The sequence below is a fragment of the Clinocottus analis genome, unplaced genomic scaffold, assembly GCF_023055335.1.
Source record: "Clinocottus analis isolate CAN_PGR_092001 unplaced genomic scaffold, fCliAna1.0.p SCAF_26, whole genome shotgun sequence".
Classification (NCBI taxonomy): domain Eukaryota; kingdom Metazoa; phylum Chordata; class Actinopteri; order Perciformes; family Cottidae; genus Clinocottus; species Clinocottus analis.
The window spans coordinates 4,140,514-4,156,467 of NW_027175998.1; the positions used below are offsets into that span (position 1 = coordinate 4,140,514).

The 15,954-nt window shown below is 41.9% G+C and overlaps 2 protein-coding genes across 8 annotated transcripts in view; one reads left to right on the plus strand and one right to left on the minus strand.

The window, feature by feature from the left end:
- Nucleotides 1-524: 524 nt before the first annotated feature.
- On the minus strand, nucleotides 525-7,659 carry exoc1l (exocyst complex component 1 like). Of its 4 annotated transcripts, none has more exons than XR_011078359.1 (4): nucleotides 2,076-2,373; nucleotides 1,721-1,899; nucleotides 741-1,089; nucleotides 525-664 (listed from the first exon to the last, which is right to left on the minus strand). XR_011078359.1 is itself a non-coding variant. In XM_068592117.1 (4 exons), exons 2-4 carry the CDS (start codon nucleotides 2,194-2,196, stop codon nucleotides 820-822), a joined length of 570 nt encoding a protein of 189 aa, XP_068448218.1. In that variant the 5' UTR covers nucleotides 2,197-2,198; nucleotides 7,603-7,659; the 3' UTR covers nucleotides 540-819. The 4 variants fall into 4 exon arrangements, 3 of the variants coding, with proteins under 3 accessions (XP_068448218.1, XP_068448219.1, XP_068448217.1); XM_068592117.1 differs by adding an exon at nucleotides 7,603-7,659 and having other exon boundaries at nucleotides 540-1,089; nucleotides 2,076-2,198; XM_068592118.1 differs by adding an exon at nucleotides 6,977-7,014 and having other exon boundaries at nucleotides 540-1,089; nucleotides 2,076-2,198.
- The window catches only part of clockb (clock circadian regulator b), a 20,707-nt gene continuing 11,956 nt past the window's right edge, over nucleotides 7,204-15,954 (plus strand). Inside the window, exons 1-12 of one of the 4 annotated variants that reach the window (XM_068592112.1) lie at nucleotides 7,204-7,284; nucleotides 9,152-9,245; nucleotides 9,640-9,801; nucleotides 10,154-10,242; nucleotides 11,625-11,684; nucleotides 12,029-12,177; nucleotides 12,735-12,826; nucleotides 13,491-13,580; nucleotides 13,722-13,842; nucleotides 14,430-14,543; nucleotides 14,624-14,742; nucleotides 14,854-14,936. In XM_068592112.1, coding sequence (XP_068448213.1) covers nucleotides 10,226-10,242; nucleotides 11,625-11,684; nucleotides 12,029-12,177; nucleotides 12,735-12,826; nucleotides 13,491-13,580; nucleotides 13,722-13,842; nucleotides 14,430-14,543; nucleotides 14,624-14,742; nucleotides 14,854-14,936 — 845 coding nt within the window. In that variant the 5' untranslated portion in view covers nucleotides 7,204-7,284; nucleotides 9,152-9,245; nucleotides 9,640-9,801; nucleotides 10,154-10,225. Of the gene's footprint in view, nucleotides 7,285-7,607; nucleotides 7,745-7,898; nucleotides 7,944-7,990; nucleotides 8,066-9,151; nucleotides 9,246-9,639; nucleotides 9,802-10,153; nucleotides 10,243-11,624; nucleotides 11,685-12,028; nucleotides 12,178-12,734; nucleotides 12,827-13,490; nucleotides 13,581-13,721; nucleotides 13,843-14,429; nucleotides 14,544-14,623; nucleotides 14,743-14,853; nucleotides 14,937-15,954 lie in introns of those variants that run through there. The other 3 variants (XM_068592113.1, XM_068592114.1, XM_068592115.1) reach the window with 3 other exon arrangements.

Sequence of the window (15,954 nt, forward strand, 5' to 3'; positions counted from 1 at the left end):
GAAAAACAAATGAAAAACGTGAAGTATGAAGCCAAATGCCACCGTTTAGAACGACAGAAAGTCTGAGCATTAATGTTAATTACTGAAAGGGGCATAGTTGTGAGTCCAAGTCCCTTGTGCACTTTTAAATTTGAACCAGATACCTATCAAAAGTAGTAATATGTGTTTACTACTTCGGTTTTTGACCGCTATAACTGATCATGTATTAGTATTATTGTTTATGTTTCAATGTAAAGGCCTGAGTGCATACAATGTTTGAAGACCAATACATTACAATTAATATATATATAGTGGGGTATGTTGAATACTGTTTTTACTTATTTGCGGTATACTTTTAAGCGTTATCAATATATACTAATCTAATAGATACTGGAATGAACCACATATGCACCAAAGGTTAATTCAGTTGTAAAGCCAAAACTGAAGTCATGATATAAGCCCAGGGCACCACAGACAAAACATCTTAAAGAAATAATAATAACACATATGGCACAAAGGGAAAGAAAGGCAAGAAATGTGTAGCTGTTTTTATTTGTCCTCCATTTGAAACTCACACGTTTACACAATAGCGCACAAGGACGAGCACGTAAAAAGGCCACAAACAGCCGATTACAGTTAACAAACACCAATAGCTTGAAACTTGCGTTTGCCACAAAGACACAATCTGCAACAAAAAGAAGACATGTCATGGTGAATAAGCCGTACTAGTGTTACAGAAGCCACAAGTCACATACACTCACTTCACAGCCTCTATGGAACACAAGTTATATACTCTCCAAAACGCGCGTGCCTCTTTTCCACACGTCGCGCGCGCTTCAATCACACGTCCAGGGGCACGGGACACATGGAGAGACACACCAGGTTGAACGCGTAGAAGCATATCTGCGAGAGGACGACGCAGTCTCCCCGGTTGGAGTAAAAGGACGTGGGCTTGACGTAGGCCCAGTCAAAGTTCCGCAGGCTCAGAGACCTCTGGCAGTGCTGGTCGCTGAGCACCACGAGCGCGCGCACGAACGAGTATTTGGCCGAGCAGCTGACGGCCGTCACCGTGCGCACCTTGTCGAAGTGCAGCAGGAAGCAGGGGTCGTCCTGGAAGCCCCGGAGACACAGAAGGAGAAAAATCAAAAAATAAATTCATGCAAAATGAATTAAAAGCAGGGATGTTGTGTTCTGTGAAAGAACACAACGGTCCCTCTCGGTTTAAATTGATTCAATACCTGCGGATACGCAAGTGGGCTGTTGGGAGGTTAAAACATATACTTAAAAAACAGAAATAATCTTGTTAAAACATGAATTCATTCATCTGTTTTTGAGTATGTAACTGTTTTGTGTACGAAAGGTGGCTTTCTGAAATCATCTTGGAAAAAAGCTGCACACAAAGCTTTGAATCTTGAGTTAAAATGTTCAACTTCTCTCCATTATTATAACTCATGATTAAGGGTGGTTGTGCGCATAGGGATATTGATAAAGAATTGTCTTTATTTCTTTTTGATTTATTTCTTTTTAAATTTGTATCCCCAAAGAGACATTCCTCTTTGTTGAGGGTACGACATCATTAGATAAATACAACAAATTTAGAGATTTCATAAATATGACAAATAAAAGTGTTATTTTTTATGAGAAAACACAGTTCTACAACTAGCGGCAATCATCCTTTATAAAAAAAATACTATAGGAAATAATGTAATAATATAGAAAACGCAATAAAATGGTGGATTACCACATCAGGGTCCCGTCCGTCAACAAGAGTCAGGTCCTGCAGGGGCCAGACCTCTGTCCTCCTGTAGCACTCCTGGATGCTGGATCGTTTGGTGTGGGACTTCTTGGACCCGGACTTGAGGGGCGGCTGAGATATTTGACATCGTACTATACATAACTGCACCACTTTCTTTTTTGAAGCTGCAGAAAAAGGAAAATATGTACATTGCAGAACCAGGCATCTGTTCTGCGGGAGAATTAAAAACCTCTTTGCATTTAATATTGTACAAAATCCCAATGATCATGTTTAAAACTGTTTTACAATGACGCGATCCAACGTTGACAAAAATCTATTTTAAAAAAAAGAAGCTGTTTACCTGAAACACAGAGAAAATGTCTCCCGTGCGTCGGCTCCTCGATCTCAATGAACTCCACCAGTCTCTGTTTTTCAGGTCGGAATAAAACTCTCTGCATCTCCTCCCTCAGAAGAGACGACATCACTGGATAGTGGGACGGAGAAGAGTCGGGATCAGATGATGGAGGAGGGGGTGAGGAAAGGGAGGGGGGGAAGCTTTAAAAAAAAGAAGAAGAAGAAAAAAAAAGAGATGGGGAAAATCCAGAAGGAGAAGAAAAAAAAAGAAGAGAAATGGCGAAACCTGGCAGTGGTGATGGAGAGGAAGGTGGTGGTGATGCTTCCTCTGGTCGGACCGCGTGAGAAGTATGTGGTTGTGGATATGAAATTAGCTCTCACTCAGCCACACACACACACACACACACACACACACACACACACACACACACACACACACACACACACACTCCACTCTGAGGCTGCCAACTTTTTTTTTTCTTTCCATTTTTATGATCTACGTTAATCTTTTATTGCCAAGTTGCCCAAGAGGTATTGAGCCGAAAAAGGAGCAATTAAAGAACAATCTCTTCATCATGTTACCCTTTCATTGCTTCAATTAAGATCCATTACATGACGTTCATCCCCCCCCCCCCCCTCTCCCCCACCACCACCACATTGACTCAGGTTTCCTGCAAATATGGATTCCTCTCTTGGACATTTGTATTTACTTCAGAGAAGTGTCTCACCCCAAAGCACCAATACAAGGACTCTTCTGCCCTGTGTGTGTGTGTGTGTGTGTGTGTGTGTGTGTGTGTGTGTGTTTATAAGTGGTTTCCTCACGAGCTACTGATTTCTTTCTTCTTTCAGTGGCCTCTCTGTCTCCATCACTCACATCTGCAATAGATGTTGATGTATATGTGTGTGTGTGTGTTTGTGTGTGTGTTTGTGTGTGTGTGTGTGTGTGGCAGGGTGCCCAATGTCCGTCTGTGATTAAACGGTTGTTTTGTGGGAAAAGGATGTCCCACAGCACTCTGCATGGTTTCCATTACCGTGTAGTAATTCAATCTCTGAGCACAGGTACAATGGGGCGAAGCACTTAAATAGGGGGGATTTTTACAAGCACATAAAGGATGCTATATACACTTCTTTAGCGAGCACGGCTCCGAGAGACAATTTGTCTGATGTACTGATAAACAGGACATATTATAAATATATATATACACTTTTATTTCGTCAAACCAGCATGGGGAGGAATTTTTTTTTCCTGAGAAAAAAGAAAACCCAACCCCGGAGTGAACCGGGCCAAAGCTGTGATTTGATTTGTTAGCAGGAAAGAGTGTGGCTCCATTGGATTTGTCACGTTTCAGCTGAGTGCTCTTTTGTTGTTGCTTCTGATGTTTTTGTTGTTGTTTTTTTATGATGCTTCCTGCGGGGTGTTCCCTTGACGGGCTCTCTGCCTGCCTGAGATGGAAAAGATGAGCGGAGAGGGCAGGAAGTGGACATGGGAAAGGAAGCGTACAAGTGTTGGATCTCATGAATAACACATGAGGTTTGATTGTACTTACTGATCATGAACTCCAAATCCAGGATGCCAATTGACATATAGAGGAAAACAAGGGAGCAGCTTTTGGAATATGTATTATATTGTACAAATGATAAAGGATTTTTCCATTTGAATTCAGTGGAATCTGTATTTGTAAGCAAGTATTTATCTCAAAGCGTTCCCATAATCTTTGGCTTTGTATGAAAAACAAATGCATACAAATGCATGTGCATAGCAATGTGTTACACTAGTGTTAACTGTGGCTACATGGGAGGAGTTTGAGAAGAGAGGAGCGCGTGATTAAAGAACACGAAGAGAGGAGGTGTGTTCAAGGTTCAGGAGAAAAGTCAGAGCGGATCCGTGTGACTGGAGGGACGGGATGAGGTGAAAGCATGATGGGGAAGGAGGACAAGAAGGAAAGACGCTGCTGAGGGGAAGAAAAGAAAAGAAAGAAGAGGCTTTAAAGAAGTAGGAAAAAAGAAGCAGGAAAGGAGGGAAGACATGAAGGATGCACAGAGGAATGAGAGAATATCTAACCGTGGAAAAATGGAACGAAGGTGAAAAAAAGATCAGGTTGTGGAGATGAATTAAGGAATAATATAAGTATGCACAAAGGCAAAGAAAGGTGAGGAAATAATAGAAAAGAGAAGGGGGAGGGAGGGGTCTTTGAGAAGCTGATAGCGACTAATCCGAAAGAAAAATAACTCAAAGAGAGCTGAAAATAAAGACTGAGAAAAAGATGGAAAGCTTGAGTGGAAGGAGAGGAAGGAAGGAGAGGAAGGAAGGAGAGGAAGGAGCTTTGCGAGGAAAAAAAACTAAAAATGTGAGTGCATGGAGAGAATTAATGAGGCTGCCACTGTTATACACTGAGGAAGAGAGAAATAGAGAGTGAGAACTCTGTTTTCATTATTCTGGGTTTCAAAGTTAACAATGTTTGTGATAATATTGTAGCATTTTGATATTATTTGTACAGATATATATATATATATATATATATATATATATATATATATATATATATATATATATATATATATATATATATATATATATATATATATATATATATATATAGATAAAAAAATACATAACAGACATTTAAACTGTTTTTTTTTCTGGTGTTTTGGCCGATTCGGCATAAGTCACAGTGATGTTTTGATGTATTGTTTGTACCTGATACATCACATAACACCACATTGCTTGCTGGCATTTAACTATTGTAATTGGAAAATTGTGAGGCCAATGGAGCAGAGGTGCTGCTGGTCTTTGTACTTTGGAGTCAGGCGTGCGCTGTGCTTATTTCACCACATGGTGCACGATGGTGTTGTCATCATTTAGTGTATTTTTTAAATTTTTTTATGAATTGTCACGAAAACAAATCAGGGACTTTATCAGGGAGGTGACCTTTGCCCCAGTATTAATAAAAACAAAAAGGGTGGACAGTTTAGCAATGACTCATGGTCCCTCAAAGATGGACAAATGATGTCATGACGCTAAATGAGTCACACGGCAAACAGTCTCATAGAAATGTAAAATTAAAAAGCAGTACAGTCTTGAGTTGGAGCGAAGTTTACAAAAAAACAGAACAATATATACAAAAACATCACTTTTTATCCACTAAATAGGACGACAAATGCATCTCCCATCGCTAAAACAATTCATTCATTGAGGAAAAAAAAGATCCTGAACCACATTGTGCGAAAATGTTTATGCTCCTGAGGAACATGGTGGCCCCTTGTATGGTGGCCGATGTGCCCTCACTGTATGACTGTGTGTGTGTGTGTGTGTGTGTGTGTGTCTGTGTGTGAATGCTGACTTGTGCTGTTAAGTGGTTTGAGTGGTCGCTAAGGCCAGAAAAGCCGTATATATATATATATATATATATATATATATATATATATATATATATATATATATATATATATATATATATATATATATATATATATAAGCAGTCCATTTACCAGCCCCACATAGGGTAGCTTCTCCTCATGTAGATTTTATCACTGCTGAGAGTAATTACAATTTCCCCTCTCTGGGGTAAAAAAAGTATGAAAATATTTGTAAAAGGGGGTTCGGCGAGGGAGGCGGGTTCTGGATTAATATAACAGGGGCCGCCTGAGCTTCAGCCTCATCATGTGACGCATGAGATCACTTTTCCTCTTTATACTCCTGTCAACACTACATGCCTTTAGTATTTATCCCCACGGCTACCTCCCTGAAGAAAGATTGAGATTGCACTCAAACACAGGAGCTTACAGTACTGGATTTACATGCACGCACACACACACACACACACACACACACACACACACACACACACACACACTTTTCCAACAGTTGTTTGTTAGAGCTAATAATGACCTCATAGCATTTCTAGTGCTGCACTGGTGGAGGAAGATGACCAAAACTCTATTGTAGAGCAACTGTCACATGCAATATCCAGGTCTATACAACTTTTTGTTTGTGTGGCAACAATTAAGCTTTTATTTTGGTTTTAGTTTTTAAATCAGGATTTGAGAATACACAGCACACTTTGTTCCTATGATTAGTATCTTTTTTAACCTTGATGGGTTTTATTATGGGTATGGATTGCTAGTAAAGAAGTGTAAACTGTTTCATATGTTTAATCCTGACAGGACAGCTTTAATCTCCCACGCAGGGAGACATAGTATCTTGTTTATTTCCTGTCATGATGTCATACGATTCTTTCATCCAAACACAGTGATCTCACTGCAACATGTGTAGCCCAAGCCATCTATTTTCTCTACATGCAACCTTGGATTATGAATGTTGTATTCACCCAGAAACAGCTTGTAAACACGATTCTGAGCCAGCAGCTTGTGTGTGCCAGTTTATGTCATCCCAATAAACATGTCACAGTAAAAATTGGCAGGCTCTTTTGTGAAATGAACCTCCAAATCCCACTTCAATTCATGACAAATGAAATAAATAAAAAAGGTTTATGGTCAAAATGCCCAATAATAATATTTTAGGGGGGAAACCTCGACGCGGTATAGGTAAAACGTCACGGCCTGGAGAGCTTTTGATTGGATGTCGATAAAAAAGGGGAAACCCCTCGCCATCAGGCAGGGCCATCCCCTACCCGGCGCTGCACCCTCCTGGCGACCGTCCAATGTCACAGTCACCGTGCATTCACTCTCACCCAAACCGTGTGTGTGTGTGTATGTGTGTGTGTGTGTGTGCAGCGGTGTTTGCATGAAAACAATATGCCGGCGTTACTCATGCGCATTAAGGTTACACTGAACAAAACATGGATACGTTTTAAAGTCTAAATACGACATCGAGATGAACACAAATGATATATCCGGTGCAGTGTCCGCCATTCTCGCTCTCAAGTGCATTCATATGCAAGTCGCTACCGTGTCCGTTTATTCTCTATCGTATCAAAAGCTGGACGTCGGTCGCTGGAGGGGGAAAAAGCCACCAAAACACGGCGGAGTCATTTCCCCTCTGAAGATCACTCAGCGATCCCCTCGGCGGCTCCGCTTTGCTACTGTACTTGTGCGAAATAGTGCGCCCTACTGTCGCTATTGCGCATGACTGTACTTCGTAATATGAAGTAGGCCTCCTGTTTTTCTCCCCTACCCGGAGTCCTCCTGGCCCCCACCGTCTCGATGCAACGTTCAAGTAAGCAAAACACGGAGGCTGCCGTCGAGTCCGCGAGCAGGTAAGGGCTCCTTAATGCACGTTCAGAGCCAGCGGGCACGGGGAAGGAAGGAGAGGGGGTCGGGTCGCCGATTTGGGAAGCGGCGCTGGCCGTCGCGGTGTTTTTGAGCGTGCGGAGGCAGTCGGACTGCAGAGGAGGCTCCGGGACCGTTTCCGCACGCTCGAGGGAGAGCAAGGCCCAGTGACCCACATTCAGAGCAGCCTGTGTCTATGTGTACGAGTGGACGAGCGTGCGCGCGTATCCCTGCCAGTGTGTGTGCGCGCCCGGGGACCGCGTGTGCGCGCGTGTGTGTGTAAGTGTGTGTGTGTGTGTACATACATCTGCCGCGAAAATGTTTCCACCATCGCTGGTTTTAGGCATTTCTCCACGGCCGACATTTGTGTGTTTGTCGGCTCCTCAGAGGACCTTTCCCCGCGCGGAGGCTCAGCCTCCGGTCTCTCGTGGCGCGTGAGCACCGACGGTGCGTGGTAACATTTTTTTTTCTTTTTTTTTTTTCCAGAGATTATTTCGTCCTCAATGTCAGTTGTTGCGTGACAGCTCGCGGGGGCCATTGATAGAGGCTTTGACATTCCTCCCGTTTATTACACAGGCGCGAGGCGCGATACCTGTCGTCATATCGGTGTCATGCGAGCGCAGCGGGACGGAAACTGGGTCAGTAGGTGCGTGAAATCTCCCGGTTAAAAGGACAGTTGTGTCGGTTAGCAAGCTTAGTTAGCCCGCGAGCTAGCCGCACGGACCGCTCTCTTTTCGGTTGTGTAACGAACACCTGTGGCACCGGGAGGTAAATTGACAACGTTACCGGGCGTATATCACGTAGCTAGTGGATGTTTTTTTTGTATTTGGTCGAGGGATTCGTGGATACCGTGTCGCTATTATCCGTGTTTATCCGTTGACTGATGTACAGTTGGGGCAGACCCGTCCAATGGAGGAGCTCCGTCTAATGAGGCTTCACTTATTGGCCATCAGGAATACATGAGTGTAGGTCAGGAGGCGACACATGGAGCCATTAAAATGACTAAATCTCACCATAATCTTCCACTAAAATCAGTGCTATAAATAATCTAGGGAGGGTGATGTTATTCATAGATGTGTACTGGCATGTCTTACAGCAAAACCCTCTCATAAGATCACAGTGGGGGTCTTAAGGTGTCCCATTGGCTCTGCTTGACATGTTTTGAGGGACTTCATTGTCAGACTGTTTACTCATATGTCACAGAAATAACTACTTGAGTCACTGACAGGATAAACAAACACAAGATTATCTTATTTGATGTTGGTATCTTGAGTTGTGGACTGTTGGCCAGACAGACATAGATAGATAGATGCCAATTTGTGCTGTCTGAAAGTGTGATGGGCATTTTTTATTTATTCTCACTAGTTATTCATCTGAATCAGAACCGTTTATCGCCAAGTATGTTTCTCATACAAGGAATTTGTCATGGCGGGTGGTGCGTAACATTCGACAATAAACACAGAAAAACAGATAGCAGTACTTTAAACAAGTGTAATGGGATCCCGCTTACACATTGTGTGGATTTTCTGTATTATAATATCACTGTAAACTGAATATATTTGGCTTTTACCTTATCTTGAGGTTTATGAAATTGTTTTTGATTGTTCCGAACTGATTAAACAATAACTGTCAGGCGGCTAAACTGATATTAGACTTAATCTTAGAATAGTACGACTATCTTTAAAGTTGTGGACTGCAGGTCGGATGCACCTTGCCAGGTGGCTAATTTCCTGTTTTACAGCAACGACCATTTTCTGTCCATGTTAGACTGTAGGATTTGCATGCATGGTAAACAGTGAACACACACCCCCCCTCTACATGTTTGTGAATGAGTACGGGTTCTTTGTGTTGCAGGAGAGGTGTGGCTCACTCATGAGGATTCGTCAGTGTCTGGAAGGATAGAATCTAAACTACCATTTTTTTTTCCTGCAGAGAGACATTCCAGAAAGTAAGTTGAAAATAACCGTATCACCACATTTTTCATAACTGGGTCACTGTGCTTCAAAAGAGTTTCTGGAGCACTATTAATGTAAGCATAATAATTGACTCAAACCAGGGTTTTCCTCGCTGCGCTGGCGTACGTTATTTGCACTTTAAAGACTTTGTGCTGCAATAACTGGAATTTCAAGACCTCCCCACAGTCTTGAGTCATAAAATCTGCTTCATTAGTGAGTTGTTCAGAAAGTCAGTCAGTATCAACTGTTCACTTTTGCCGCAGTGTCCAATTTTAACTTAAGCTCAATGACACACTGACGGGGGTTAAAACACATTGTTGAAGTAAAAAGTAAAGCTGCCCTCAAATTGAGCTGCTGACAGTTTTCCTGTTGTGATTCCTCCCTCAGGTTCGGTTTGATCGCCATGTTGTTCCCCTGGTCTGTCGCCCTCTCGTGACCTCCAATGACCTCAGCGGCCGTTTGGACTTTTAGAGTCAACTTCGACCCCGAACCCTTTCTACGACCTCTGAGAAAAGACTTTAACAGACCACGTGCATAAGCTGCATTGGGGTGAGAAGTCCTCTCACAGGCAAACAATAACATTTGGTCGTGAATTTTTTTCAACATGTTGCAACATAGACTACAAATACGACCTGTTGTTTGTATAAATAACTGACCGCAGTAAGCCAGCTGTCTGAACCCCACGGGCACGCTGATAGGTGTGTTGTGAGTTGGAGAAAGACATGGTTTTTGTTTGTTTTATCTGAAAGGATTTTTATCAAGTCGATATAATTATTTAAGCTCGGCGGCACGCCGTGTGCCAAAACAGCCGATCGTATTTTCAGTCCGCGAAATTGCAATTTGTGCAAAACATAACTGGCAACCGAAGATAACGCAATGCTGTTTCTGTCTGTCCCTCCAGTTGGTCTTCCAAATGCCTACCTCACGCCTAAAGAGCAAATCACTGCAGCCACAGCCCTGATCAGCAGCCACCATGACATCAAGCATAGGGTATACTGAAGCACACACACACACACGCACACTCACACACACACACTATGACTTGTTTGCTGTCCAACACGACTGTTTGCTGTCCTGGCTCCACAATCAGGACAGCAGAAAGTGTCTACATCTTCCGTCGCAAACTAAAAACACATCTTTTTTGACTACACTTTGAATAAGGGAAGTAGCACGTTAGTAGCACTTTAGTAGCACGTTAGTAGCACGTTAGTAGCACGTTAGTAGCACTTAAATGTCTCTTACTGATAGCACTTTGTAGTTTGATTTCATTGAAGAAATTGTGCTTTCCTGAGTTTGTTCTCACAGTTGAATGCACTTATTGTGAGTCACTTTGGATAAAGCGTCAGCTAAATAAGAAATCTGTGAATGTGTCATTAATGACATTCATACACTCGATACATGTGTTGGGTATAAGCACGTTAAGTACAAACTATGTTCAGTTATTTATATCTTTTAAAGAACATTCAACCTGTAACGGTGTCAATGTTAATTAACAAAACACCTCTAAATTGTTATGATAATAGTAATAATTTAACTTAAGACCAAACACGCCAAATCGGACGAATGGTCCTTTTCCTCTTTACTTCCAGCTCCCTTGTCGGACCCCATCCATCTTCAAACTTAGCCTTAATTTTGAGCTCAACAATAACGTATAAAACATTGTATAAAACATTGTGTACGTGCGTCTTCCACGGTTGTGTACGTGCTGTCACCTTGGCGACATCTGTCCACAGACAGACATAAATATAAACACCTGACAAAGTACTCCTTTCTGTTTCTGTGGTAGTTTCCCTGCAGAATGTGTCTCCGGGACACATTCTGCCGTAATGACACACGTACACACACACACACCCACCCACACACACCCACACACACACACCCTGAAAGCGATAGCAGCTGTTACGGCTGTTATAATTATAATTACGGTTATTGTTATCATGAATAGCAGTGCTACAATACATAAATATATGAGACAATATAATAAATAACTGCTCCAGATATCAGCTGTCAGTAAAAGTGAAAGTATTCGTATTGACCCACATTGATTGAAATGTAGGCGCCGTGAACACGCCCTGTTTCACAAATGCACTTGCAATCTTCTTGGCGAGCGCACCGCATTCCTCTCGCTCTCTCTCTCGCTCTCTCTCTCCGTATCTTACTCTCTCTTTTTCTTGTGTGACCCAAAAATAGACCTGCTCCTGGCATGTAGGATTCCTCTCATTAAGCGGCATCCGTCATTCGCTATTATTAACAAAACAGATCTGCTTTAAAGCTGCCAACAAACATGCGTACACAGGCAGAAAAACATACACCAAGTGGGGCAGGATAAGCTGCAAAAATGTTTTCTTCTTCTTCTTCTTCTCCTCCCGTAGGGATGATTGTAGCATCTTTGATGGGTTGATGGAAGAAGATGAGAAGGACAAAGCAAAACGGTAAGCCAGATAAAAAGAGGGAGGATGAAACATCTCGTATGAAGGGTTGTTTCTTGACCGGACCGACCATTCTAAATGCATTTAAAGCATTTAAAGCATGTCCAAACCGACTTTACGGCATGCCGTACATAGCAGCCACACACAACTTGAAACATTATAGGGTCACACATGACAGAAAGGTTACGCCCGCCTATTTTCAGAACAGTTGTTTTTTTTGTTGTCTGTCAAAAATGATGAATCTAAAATAAAAAATTTAAAAAAATCTCGGAAATTTTTGTCCGAACGAAACGTGGGCCGCGTGACGATTAAGAATTGAGTTTCTAAACTGGGGTTTTTTATTTCAGCGTGTCCCGAAACAAGTCTGAGAAGAAACGGAGGGACCAGTTCAATGTCCTCATCAAGGAACTCGGCACGATGTTGCCGGGCAATACCAGGAAGATGGACAAGTCCACCATCCTGCAGAAAAGCATCGACTTCCTGTGTAAACACAAAGGTCAGGGCTCCTCGCAGGGTGGACACGTCTTGTTCTATATTTAGTTTTTACTTGTGTACACTGTCCGCCCGAGTGCTTGTGCCCTTGTTTATGAGGCGTTGGTACTGTACCTGCTAAGTGTAAATGACTCTTTAGCTCTTGTGTGTCGTGAGTTAATGTGTTATGAATAATAACAAAGTCACACTTATGGAAGTAGCTGCTTCACACCTTCACCCTCTGCTTAGTTTCCCTCATAATCATCAATACTGTGGTTCCTTTATGCTGGAATGAATTATTACTAGGCATGTGTTACTATTCCTTTGTAATCCGAGCTCTTATCATTGCTGTGCATGATAATTAACTCGGGTGCCACTTCACCGTTGCACTGTGTTATCTCTTGCTCTGTTTAAGTGCCTTGTTTTGACTCTTGAGACCTTTGCTATCATCATTTCTACAATGTGCTTTCTTTTTGTGATGTCTCTCTTATGTCCCTTTGTGTTTTTCCTCACTTGAATCTTGAAAAGCAGGAGTTAAAAGTGTTTAAAATTTTGATTTGCCTTTTCCGTTTCCTCCACCAGAGATCGCAGCCCAGTCGGAGTCGAGTGAGATCAGGCAGGACTGGAAGCCTCCATTTCTCAGCAACGAGGAGTTCACCCAGCTCATGTTGGAGGTCAGACATCTCACATGTTTGTACTGTAATCCTGTCCGTTAGGCGTTATCTTACTCTCGCTAATAGTTTTTTTTTAATGGCCAGCAGGGGGCGACTCCTCTGGTTGTATAGAAGTCTACATAAATGACTCTACTTCTCTCTTGGTGTATTCCCTCAGTAAACATTGTAAACATGAGTTAATGTCTCAATCTCTAGTTTAAAGTCTTCTTCTATACAGCATGGAAATGGATAGCATCCAAGGGATTAAGTGACCAAAAAAGATTGGACCTAAATAGTGTAAAGAGCGATTGTTGACCCTCTATTGTTTTCATTTTCTTCATTCATCTATTTATTTATTTGAATCTTCTTTTTTTGTCATTTACAATGTTTTGTCGCGTTCTTTGTCACCTGAAAAAAATCTATAAATAAAAAGTGAAAAGAAAAAAAATGCTTTGGGGCTACCTTGTGAATAATTTTAAACGTTTTGGTCGCTAAAATATGTCTTATTTACCGTTTCATTGCACTTCGCTCCACCCTCTCTGGTTGCTAAACGGCCCAGCGTTTTATTCCTAAAAGCAAAAACGCGACGGTGTCATCTCAACAGATCTGACGCATTGTTTATTTTGCTGATATTCAACAATAGACAAATCGATGACAGCCTTTTACTTCATCTTGTCTTCATCAGGCTCTGGATGGGTTCTTCTTAGCAATAATGACTGATGGGAACATCCTCTACGTCTCCGAGAGTGTCACCTCACTACTTGAACACTTACCGGTGAGTAACACTCTTTTCTTCCACCTGCTAAGGTATTCCTCATCCACCGTGTTGGAGAACAAGCGTTAACTGGACCCCCTGTGGGTGTTATTATTCTTCAGATGTTTGCGCGTGTTCTCACGCATGTGTTGTGTTCCTCAGACGGACCTGGTGGACCAGAACCTGTTAAACTTCCTGCCACTTGGGGAACACTCTGAGGTGTACAAGGCTCTGTCCACGCACCCCACCGACCACGAGAACCTTAGCTCCGACTACCTGAAGAGTCAGTGACGCCCCCAGAAACATATTACACCATGCCTTTCAACAATATCATTTAATTTAACACTTGATTTCATACGTCACTATGAACATGCAGCTGTTACCAGCTTTTTAAAGTCTTAATGGTTTAGGCCTTAACAGCCAAGAGATGATGATGATGATGCAGAAAGAAAAACACACAACGACATAGAAACCCATGTTTGACCGTAATAAATCGTTGAATATATTTTTAATGAAATATACAACTGATGTTAACGTGAGATGTTCACAACTCTGTGACTGAGTGTGTTAGTTCAGCATAACTCCGTTTAGTCTTGTTTGTGAGGAAGCAACTCGGTGGATGTCAAAAAAAAAATCACATTCTCAGAGTTGAGTAGCTAAACCAAGAGCCACAGGTTATGTTTTTTTTCATTTTAACTTCAAAAGACTGAAAAAAAAGCTTATTTTTTTTATGATTTTGCAGACAGTTTTGTTCTTTTCCCCTTTCAGCACCATGAAGTATTTTAAACACGACCGGAGAAAGATTATTTTCGTTGTCTTTTTCCCGTAACTTTTTCTTTTGACCAAAACTGTGTTATATTTTATTTCCAGCTAAGAACCACATGGAGTTCTGCTGCCATATTCTGCGAGGGACCATTGACCCCAAAGAGCCGCCTGTCTACGAATACGTCAAGTTCATCGGCAACTTCAAGTCCCTCAACAACGGTACGTCCCTCAAACAGCATGCAGCGCAGAAACGTCTTGGTCAACGCAGTCTGACTGAACAAACCTGCTCTGCTCTGCAGTTCCCAACGCCGGGAGGAACGGTCTGGCGGGCGTGTTACAGCGGTCACTGCAACCGGCGTTCGACGACCAGGTGTGCTTCGTAGCCACTGTCCGGCTGGCCAAACCTCAGTTCATCAAGGTAGAGGCGCGCACACACACACACAGACACACACACACACACACACTTCATGGATATAGTTCACATTGATGAATCCTTTGCTCTTCCCTTTTTTGGTTCATCTATTCACAGGAGATGTGTACAGTGGAGGAGCCCAATGAAGAATTCACCTCTCGGCACAGTCTGGAGTGGAAGTTCCTCTTCTTAGACCACAGGTAAACACACAAGCACACACACTTTAACACACATTACCTGTTCAGCTGCAAGTATAACCCGTCAGACGTCCTGTTCTTTTCCTGCGTAGGCAAAACTGTCATGTACTCCTTAAAGTTTCAATTTAATTTCGCACACTCTGTTTACATTTAATTTAATTTCCTTAATACACACTGCACAGTTATTTGTATTCTATTGTGTATACATATATGTTATATGTATATATGTATGTATGTATTTGTGTGTGTGTGTGTGTGTAGATATATAATTTTATTTTTTTATTTTGTATATATCTGTCATCCCTGTTCTTATTTTTTATTTTATTTATGTGTTAAGTTGGTATCTGTAAAGTGTTGGGCGCTACTCTGACAACAATTTCCCCATTATAATTAATAAAGTATCTATCTATCTATCTATCTATCTATCTATCTATCTATCTATCTATCTATCTATCTATCTATCTATCCATCCATCCATCCATCCATCCATCCATCCATCCATCCATCCATCCATCCATCCATCCATCCATCCATCCATCCATCCATCCATCCATCCATCCATCCATCCATCCATCCATCCATCCATCCATCCATCCATCTATCTATCTATCTATCTATCTATCTATCTATCTATCTGTCTGTTTGTCTATCTGTCTGTCTGTCTGTCTGTCTGTCTATCTATCATCCATCCATCCATCCATCCATCCATCTATCTATCTATCTATCTATCTATCTATCTATCTATCTATCTATCTATCTATCTATCTATCTATCTATCTATCTATCTATCTATCTATCTATCTATCTATCTATCTATCTATCTGTCTGTTTGTCTATCTGTCTGTCTGTCTGTCTGTCTATCTATCATCCATCCATCCATCCATCCATCTATCTAAAGCAACCTTTGTATTCCCGTATCACTCGTTTCTTTGGGATATTTACAGCCACATTGAGTTTGTCCTGCATCACCTCCCTGAGCGCCCGAGCGCTACGAGCTGCTGCCGCTTTTTACAATTTTGAC

Excerpts from the sequence above, each read along its gene's own strand:
- exoc1l (XM_068592117.1), bottom strand. The coding sequence starts at position 2,196 with ATGTCGTCTCTTCTGAGGGAGGAGATGCAGAGAGTTTTATTCCGACCT. Across the intron at positions 1,900-2,075 it reads ACATTTTCTCTGTGTTTCAG|CTTCAAAAAAGAAAGTGGTG; the intron begins GTAAACAGCTTC and ends CTTTTTCTGCAG. Across the intron at positions 1,090-1,720 it reads ACGGACGGGACCCTGATGTG|GACGACCCCTGCTTCCTGCT; the intron begins GTAATCCACCAT and ends CGGGGCTTCCAG.